The 9,451-nt window shown below is 39.3% G+C and overlaps 2 protein-coding genes across 2 annotated transcripts; one reads left to right on the forward strand and one right to left on the reverse strand.

The window, feature by feature from the left end:
• Positions 1 to 2,297: 2,297 nt before the first annotated feature.
• On the forward strand, positions 2,298 to 2,834 carry LOC104415438. Its single transcript, XM_039313610.1, has one exon. It carries the CDS (start codon positions 2,298 to 2,300, stop codon positions 2,832 to 2,834), a length of 537 nt encoding a protein of 178 aa, XP_039169544.1.
• A 353-nt stretch (positions 2,835 to 3,187) lies between these two features.
• Positions 3,188 to 7,983, reverse strand: LOC104430688 (phosphoribosylformylglycinamidine cyclo-ligase, chloroplastic). The gene is made up of 9 exons (XM_010043419.3): positions 7,792 to 7,983; positions 6,204 to 6,541; positions 5,077 to 5,171; positions 4,909 to 5,010; positions 4,771 to 4,830; positions 4,207 to 4,379; positions 4,006 to 4,108; positions 3,718 to 3,876; positions 3,188 to 3,556 (listed from the first exon to the last, which is right to left on the reverse strand). Exons 2-9 carry the CDS (start codon positions 6,538 to 6,540, stop codon positions 3,392 to 3,394), a joined length of 1,194 nt encoding a protein of 397 aa, XP_010041721.2. The 5' UTR covers position 6,541; positions 7,792 to 7,983; the 3' UTR covers positions 3,188 to 3,391.
• Between the last annotated feature and the right edge of the window lie 1,468 nt (positions 7,984 to 9,451).

A 9,451-nucleotide genomic window follows, 5' to 3' on the forward strand; every position in this document is an offset into this window, starting at 1 on the left:
CCAGTTTTAGGTTTTTGGTGGTAAAAAAAATAGTTTGGGATAAATTTGTCACAAGTGTACCAATTTGGGGTTTTTCAGGGTAATAACCCTTTGTGATTTAAAATGTGGGGCCAGATTGTTAATGCCCACCATTCACGGGGTCATGATCCATGATTGGCTTCCTTGTGAATGAATGTAATGTCGCCGTGTGTTTCTAATGGAAAATGCGAGAATATAAGTTTAAGATAGATAAAAAAAAATTCAAAAAGGGCAGAACTTCATAAGGACGACCTGAAATTTTGGGAAAAATTATTCAAAAAATCTTAAATCTATTGTACTGTCATTGATTCAATTTTGAATCTTTTAATTGTGACACGTTAGTCCTAAACCTTTTGAGACTTATTAATTTAGTCATAAATCTTTTGATAATTTAACAATTTAGTCTTAATTCTTTTAACAATTCTCCAATTTAGTTCTTCAGCTAATTTTAACAATAAATCATTAGTGGTTTAGTTAGTATCGATTGTCATACATGACACGACTTGCATTGACTTAGACACTTTTCATTATTCAAATGCAAAGTTAGTTAAAAATTAGATCAACTTAGACATTGTTATTAGATCAATATATCATGATGATAGTACAAATAAATCTCCTAGATCAAAGGATGACTATTTGGTATGTTGAAGATTTGCTTGTTGGATTCTTCTCGCATTTGGATAGGAGATCAAGATCTTTTAAAAGGAAGTTTTGCCATTATCTTGGGATTCCATCCATAAGATCGATTGAGAAGGAAAAAAAATATTAATTTGAGTGAATGTGAAAGATAAAGCAAGATGAGGAAAAATGTTCACTCCAGTGGATTAGGTTTCATTAGGTGAATTATAGTATAACATTTGGACTTTATCCCTTTCAATATAAAATATAAAATATAAAAATGTTCACTCCTTTTTTTTTTTCTTTTTTAAGTTCCCCAACTACCAGCAGAAGTAAATATCATGACGAGATTTGGCCAAAAAATAGGGAAAACCAATGACAACAAAAAAAAACCGTGGGCAAGAGTAGCTTCAAATATATAATATTCACTTCTCCTGCTGATTTTATTTGAAATGATTCTTTTTTTTTTAATTATAATCGTTGCCTATACATTACAACAATCAATCAATCATTGGAAAATGTAAAGGATTTTTTTGTAGATTGCTTAATAAGAGCCTTGATAACAAACGTCAACACATTGCTTTTAAAAAAAAAAAAATGCTTTTGCGGCACTTTGAATAGCTGTTAATTCTGAAAATAAAAATAAAATAAAAATAAAAAATAGCTGTGAATTAAGGGGTTAGGCGCTTTTATAATCAACATTTCATCCATTCAATTATATGACTTCAACTCAAAGTAATTTGAGAGCCCACCCGCAACCCTTTTTAAGAGTCGTGTCCGATACACATGAGTGGTGGGACCATTCCCATACACTTATTGAGGGAAAATTGTCCAATTACGATGGCCAATTTAATTTTAACTTTTAAATTATGTTAATTTAATTATAAACCTTTCAATTACGCTAATTTATTCATAAACGTATTGACGATTTGTCAATTCAATTTTAAACATTTTAATAATTTGTCAATCTAGTATTTGAGTGATATCCAGCAAAAATTACCCGAAAGGACTATGTTGGCAACTCGTTTTAAAAATTTAGGACTACATTGACAAATAGTCAAAATCTTTATAATTAAATTAGCACGATTGAAAGGTTTAGGATCTAATTAGTTGCCGTACAATAAGTTCAAAATTATATTTGACATAGTCGAAATTTTTTAGACTTAAATTAGCTACTGTATAATAAATTTATGATTTTTTAGATAATTACCCTCACTAATCGAGATTACCAAATTTCAAGATGCCCATCAACGGGAACGGGGAGAAATAAAGTAATAAGCATCTGAAAACAACAATGATGCAGCTACACCGCGTCCAACCGCGTTGTGTCCCCAGATCCAGCCGCCCACTATTCACATCCCAACACGAAACTGCTGTCTCCACAACACCGCGTGCCATACAAAATTCCCATCCATATATAAACACCTTCCAAGCTCTGCTCATTCTCACAGATCATCCTAAAACATAGACAGCTTTCTGATCATTTTTGTACACATCCAGCTCAGCCAAATCTGGAAAAAGGCCCCCATACAAAGCTAACCCCCATTTCATCAGTCTTCTCTCACACCCTGCACACGCTCTTTTCATCTTCTCTCATTTATACTTTTGCAGCCGCAAGACTTTCTCAAAGCAAACACTACTCAGCTAGAGAGTGAGAAAAGATGCCGAGGAAGACGTCCGGGGTTTCTCGCCGCGCGTGGAACCTCCTGCGCCTGGCGCTGCTCTGGGCGAGGAAAGGCGGGGTGTTCAAGTTGCAGCTCCGCCTTGTGCCCAAGTTCCTCAAGACCATCGGCCAGGCGACGCCGCGCAGCCAGATCTGGTACAGGGAGCGCGAGCTCTCCTTTGATAAGACCCCGGTTGTCCACGTGAAGATGCATCGCCCGGGGTCGATGCGGTTTCCCTTGCCGCACATACCGTGCATAAATCCCCACGTCGATTTTGACCCAGAGTTTGACGAGGACGACCGACTGTGCTATGGGTATGAAGCCGTGAGGCAGAGCTTCCTTGAAAACGGAGGCGAAGAGGGAACTCATTTCGATGAGGAGCAGGCGGAGGATGGAAGAGTGGAAATTGAGGAAGATCGAGGGATCGACACAAGAGCAGAGCAGTTCATAGCTAAATTCTATGAACAAACGAAGTTGCAAAGGCAAATTTCATACCTTCAGTACAATGAGATGCTAAACCAAAGCGCGAGCTAATCCTCATTCAGCATTGATGATTTTCGCACCACATTCCATTTTTGTCAATGTATTTTTGTAAAAGAGTCGCGGCACTTTGTAAATAGTGCAAAGTTCTTGAGAGTTTCATTAATTTTTTGTCCACAGCTTTGGTGACTGATTTCTTTGGTAATAGACAACCAGACCACCTAAAATGTCATAGCATTTGATGCAAATAGAGATGAGAAGAACTTCGGAACAAAAATCATTCTGCATCAGCTAGGCAACTCTTTTGCAGGTTCGGTACATGCTCTTTGGGTTCAAGCCTCAAGGCTGCAAATTCGCCTCTAGCGCATGACGAAGGATCACGAAAAGCAGATCAAAATTCTGCTCGAGAATTAAAATTGCTTTGAAAAGATTTAGCAAAGCCAGAATTCCCATCCGACCCCAAAAAAAACTACAATTTCCTTAATCTTTTCACAAGTCAATCATGCACATCTTGTAGAGAAAAAAAGGGCCTTACATCGTTGGATTACTCAATTCACTATAATACAACAATGAAAAAATACGACATATCTTAGAAGGGTACAGAATTGTTCTTAGCAATACCTCACCCCTTCACCGTTAACCACATCACCAATGCGATATGCTGTTATCTCATCATCACCCAGTATCCGAAGGGCAGCTTCAGGGCTAACCACCAAAACCATCCCAATGCCCATATTGAAGGTCCGCTTCATCTCAGAATCTTCTATGTTTCCCACCTAATGGAGGAGAAGAAATTACACGTATTCAAACTTCTAAGTTACTAAAGAAGAGCTAGCGATAGGTTGACTAAATTCTACTGTATCATATACAATGCCTGAGCAGGCTCTTTACCATTGGCTGTCTAAAGTTCTAGTCCAGAACAAAACGGAAAACCAACCTTTTGAATCCACTTAAATAGTGGAGGAACCACCCAGGAGTCACCGTAGATGGTGGCACCAAGGCCTTTAGGAAATACTCGAGGTATGTTATCGGTAAACCCACCACCAGTAATGTGGGCTATTCCTTTGATACCTCCCTTGCTGATAAGATTAAGAACCTGCACATCAACAACATCAATGCTATTATTAGGGTGGTGCTTGGCTCATATATTTTGCTTCAGTCTTGATCCTCCAGTTATATTTTTTGAGGAAATACATCAGATAGTGAAAGAAAGAGAAAGCGATACCTGATTGACATAAATAACAGTAGGAGCCATCAAAGCTTCACCCACCGTCACAGCTTCACCAGGAAGCTTGTCTGTCAAGGAAAGACCACTTCGGGCCAAAACTCTGTAAAATAAATTAGCAAATTAAGATCAAAGAATGAGAGGGCGCATGTGACATACTGGGGTCAATATAGAGCATACTGGGGTCAAGATAAAACTAACCTTCTGACAAGAGAGAAACCATTCGAATGCACCCCACTTGACGGCAAGCCAATGAGCACATCACCAGCAACAATGTCTTTTCCATCTATAACTGAATCCTTCTTCACTATGCCAACAGCAAAGCCGCTGATATCGTATTCGCCTTCCGCATAGAAATCAGGCATTTCTGCAGTCTGGAAGGCACATTGACTATGTTAGTTTCATACAGTATCCCCAATCAAGCAATATGCAAATGCACCCAGATAATGTAAGTCAAGAAATCACGTAGAAAATCAAGTAATCATGCAGTTTCAAACACCCTTTCTGTAAGTCAACAATTTTTTCTTAATTTTTGTTTGGCACACAATGAAGAAAAGATACAGCAACAGCTCTCTTTTCACCGAAACAAGAACAACAGCTCAATAGCGAAATTTATTGGACAACTTATTTGCTATAGGTCCCAAAAACTCCCACTTCACCCTTGAAATTACTGAGCTGCTGAAAAGAAGTGACCTCCAAATTCCAACCAAAGGTATCTAGGATTACAACTGGCAGCTAAATTGAAATATAAAGCATGTTAGATACCTCTCCTCCCAAAAGAGCACAATCAGCTAGCCGACAGCCATCCACAATGCCCTTTATAACCTGCATAAACTCGGTATTAACTCAAGTAGACTTTAACAGCTCTAGGATTCAGCTATGATATACAAGATCAGCCACTACCTTTTCAGCAAGGTCAACGTCAAGATGGCTCGTCGCAAAGTAATCAAGGAAAAACAAAGGTTTCGCTCCAGAAGTAACAATGTCATTGACACTCATTGCGACCTAAAATAAGAGTGTTAGAGGCACAAAAATATATTGTAAGAGATCATCATCTTTTCCAGTCAATACCAAGTCGATTCCAATCGTTTCATGGATCCCAGTTTCGAATGCAAGTTTCAATTTAGTCCCAACACCATCTGTACCAGCTACAAGGTATGAATCCCCTGCTCACGAAAAACTAATTATTAACTAGTGAAAAACCTAAACACAAATACACATTATCTTGAAACAATTGCTATCCAAGTTTTATCACAACAAAAACAAGCTGCAACAAGAATATGTAATTGAGAGTCTAAGTAAACTCTATAACTCAGAACAAATTAAGTACAATGAGAAATATAAACATGATCACAAACCGGAACGTGACAATCAGAAAATATTTTGTGACAGCTTTTGCTCTTCTTCATGATTAAAGTGAAGTCTGTTCTAAGACCAGTATATTCAGAAACAAAGAACTAAGTGCAAATTATTAAATGGTTGGGACATTCAATCATTGAGCTAGATAATTTAGATTTATCTTTCATGGCATAGATAGGGCTGAAGTGCTGTATATCCTTATGCGTGCTCGGAAGACTCAGTGAACAGTCAGTACAAATCGGGATAACCACTCAAGTGTGTAGAAACTAGGGAATTCCTCTACCACACTGATGTACTATCCAGCTATCATATAAAGGTAAGTTTTCTTTATGACATTCTTTCTTTCCTAATGGAGGGAGAGCCCAAGATATTTTCTGTTCAGCTTAACCAGCCAGTCACAATCAAGGAATTCCTGAAACCAATAATCTTATTGCTCATGACAGAAAATATATAACCATTTCACATGTTCTCAACTTCGTGCGCCTACATTCCAAAATTAATATAATTAAAGCCAAAATGCTCTACTTACAATCACAAATGGCACCATTAGTCTGTACAAGCCTCAAATGAACTTTATATTAACAACATCTAGTCAAATTTTTCCCGCCATGATCTGGCCTATAGTATTCTTTTGAAGGAGTTTGACTCTGTGATGACAACTCTCCTTAAGCTGGAACATCAATTGGAGTTTACTGAAATACATAACAGATTGCCTTATTCTGTCAATTACAGTCTAACTAAACTTCTCACCAAAAATAAATAAATAAAATAATAACAATAATAAAAGAAAGAATCTAACTAAACTGGCATTATAAGTATAAAGGTCTAGGATAACATACCAAGAGGGAAAAGACCTCCAAAGCCTCCAATTCCAGGGGCCATTTTCGCAATTCTCCTAACAAGCTCTGAGCCAGCATCTATATCCACACCAGCATCCTTGTATGTAAGACTTTCAGCCATTTTTGCACTTATGCTATACTTCCTAAAAACATTCTTTGCACATGCTCTAGCTTGTGTTCCTCCATAATTCAATGGTAGCTGCAGAAATTTCCTAGAGTTTAAGTCTAATGGAATCTTGCATTGATAAGAACCAGACGTATGTGGATTCCAACTACAAGGTCCAGTTGGGACCACAAGAGATTTTAGAGCAGTTTTGGTTCCAATACTTGGATTCATGCTGGAAACACAAAACAGGCAAACCATTACTTTCAAAATATGGGGAAAAAAGAATGATGCGTCAATATTATGCACCCAATAAGATCAGTCCACAATCAGAGAACTCATGTACCACAAATTCACAGCAAAAGAGAAAGAATGCACTTACTCAAATCTCCAAAAAAAAAAAAAGAATGAATAAATAAACATAATAAAATAAAATTTCACAATCTGTAATTGCACCCATAAAGGCCAAAAGAAAAACTGTTAATATGTGCGCAAATGTGACAATATTTCAGTTTCAATGTTGTAAAAAAAAATTGATGATGCACTAATGGACAATATATATTTCCAATTGCAGTAACTGCACAAGGTTGGAAGTGAAAAAGCTAATACCGAGTTTTCTCTCTGAGTCTCCATACTCTCAGACAAACAAATATAAGAACAATATCAGTTACAAGTAAACCAATCTGCCAGAGATGATTATTGTTGTGTCCCCCAAGCAACTTGTCCTATATACCATTCCAATTGTTCCATGCTTTCTTATTTACCCTTGGGGATCTTCAACGAGTTCTCTTTGAAGCCAATGCACATATAAAACATGGAAATCATTTTCTTCTAACTGCAGCTGCTAGTTACAATCAAGGATAGACATATAGTTTTGATTAACCATGGAATATACAGATACCGGCTGCAATTGACTTGAAGGTGTTACCTATATCTCCCAACACTTATGTATATACAGATAATGGTTTGATCAACTCTGCCTAGGCCAACCAAAATTACGGGTTCAATCAAGTTCGAGTTTTTAGGTGAAGCTTCATGCGGGGACATTTTGCAGGTAATTGGGTAAAGCCGTTTGGGAACTTCTTGGGTAATTACTCTGACAGACCCAATATTTTAGCATCAAACTCGACACCAACAGAGATTCTTAATTTTTTTTTTTTCCTTTCTTCTGGGGGGCCAAACAACACCAACGGACTTAAATTCGGTTCGAAACCTTTACTCTACCACAAACACCATTCATCACCAACATGAACAAGAGCATTGAAATTTTATAAAAGGTTCAACGTAACCCATCAGAACACACACTCCACGCTATCCATTTTCATCGACCTCGGCGTTCAATCCACAAGAATTCAATCAAATTTTTTCCAAGGCGCCTCTCCGCCGACACGCCCAGAGCCACTACACTAGGCAGCTCGCGAAGCAGCTATAGATATAACCAGCGGAGGGATCATCAAGCCCAGCAAAGCAATTCCATCGAATTACCTTTCCCAAGCGAGGGCGAGACCGCCGACGAACCGCGCTGTCCGAGACGCGATTGAGAACCGGTGAGGGAGAGATGCTGAGCCGACAGGATTCTGCGAGTTTGCCACTCACGAGAGCTAGAGAGAGAGTGAGTAAGAGAGTGTTGAAGTCTGCTTTTTTCTCGTAGGGTTTAAGCAGTGTGCCCAAAACCCAGCTCTAGCAAGGAAAAAAGATCCCCAAACCCGCACTCAGAGAAATATATTCGATCAATGGACTCTGCAGTGGAAAGATCAGCAATCGAGTCCGTTCATTTAACGAAAAATATCATGTTTTTGAAAAATAATTTTTTAAAAGTTATTTTTCAAGAAAATGACTCAATTTTTTGATATTTGACCGAAAGCTAAACTTTGAGTGAAAAATACTTTTCACCGTTCATTAGTTAATTTAATTATTTAGGAAAAATTATCAAAAATTTAAATTTAATATTTTTAATTGACTAAAAAATTAGTTTTATTTTTATATTTTTAAAAAATGAATATTTACTTATTTTATTTTTACAAAAATCAAAATTTTTATTATTTATTATTTTTCTCTTTCTTTTTTCCTTTTTCTTTTCCTTCCTCCTTCCTCCTTCTTCCTCCTCCTTCCTCCGCCGCCGCATGCTTGACGATGGCCGGCTACTTGGGGCCAACTAAGACCCAATCGCCAAATCCGGCGAGCTCGAGACTCGGCCAGTCTCGCCCAAGCTCACCAAAATTTCACCGGGCTTTGGCGAGCTCATCGGATCTAGCGGCGGAGCTCGGGCTCCCGAATCCAAGCAAGCTCGCGGCTCGCCGAGCTCGGCAAACCTCTACCGAGCTCGAGCAAGGCCCAAGCCCTCACGAAGCCCTAGGTTTTGGATCTTGTCCTCCTCCTCCTTCAACACCGATGATCGATAGCGGCGGAGTGTCCCCTCGTTTGCAAGCCGGCTCGAGCCTCGCCCCAAGCCGGTGAGGCTCCGCCTAGCCCAATCTAGTGAAGCTAAGCTCGGGCCTCGCCAAATCGGGCGAGGCAAAGCTCGCGCCAACCTAGGGCGGTGCTCGCGGCTTGCCAGAGCCCGGTGAACCTCTGGCGAGCTTGGGCGAGCCCAAGCCCGCCCAGCTAGTTGGATTTGGTGAGGCCTGAGCTCAGCTTCACTAGATCGGGCTAGGCGAAGCCTCACCGACTTGGGGCGAGGCTCGAGCTGGCTTGTAGATGAGGGGATGCTCCGCCACTGCTGATCATCGGCATCGAAGGAGGAGAAGGACAAGATCAAAAACCCAGGGCTTCGTGAGGGCAGAGATCCAGTACTGTCGGATGAGGGGATACTCCGGCGCTGTTGATCATCGATGTCAAAGGAGGAGATGAGATCTAGGTTTCATGAGAAAGAGGGAAAAAATGAGTAAGGAAAGAAGCAGCCAACAGAAGATTGCACGAGAGCGTGCGTAAGGACAAGAAAATGATTTCCTCTTTTCATTTTCCACATTGTGATGGAGAGATTTTCCATTGACTGGAAAACATTTTCTTTGACCATCTATTTTCCACCATCCGAACACCGGAAGTTCTGGAAAATATTTTCCTGGAAGTTGTTTTCTGCAAAACAAACAAACTAATAAGTCATCTCAAGGCCAATTGTGGAACTGCAAATTAGCTCACCTAATCT

This window comes from Eucalyptus grandis, chromosome 5 (assembly GCF_016545825.1).
Source record: "Eucalyptus grandis isolate ANBG69807.140 chromosome 5, ASM1654582v1, whole genome shotgun sequence".
NCBI lineage: Eukaryota > Viridiplantae > Streptophyta > Magnoliopsida > Myrtales > Myrtaceae > Eucalyptus > Eucalyptus grandis.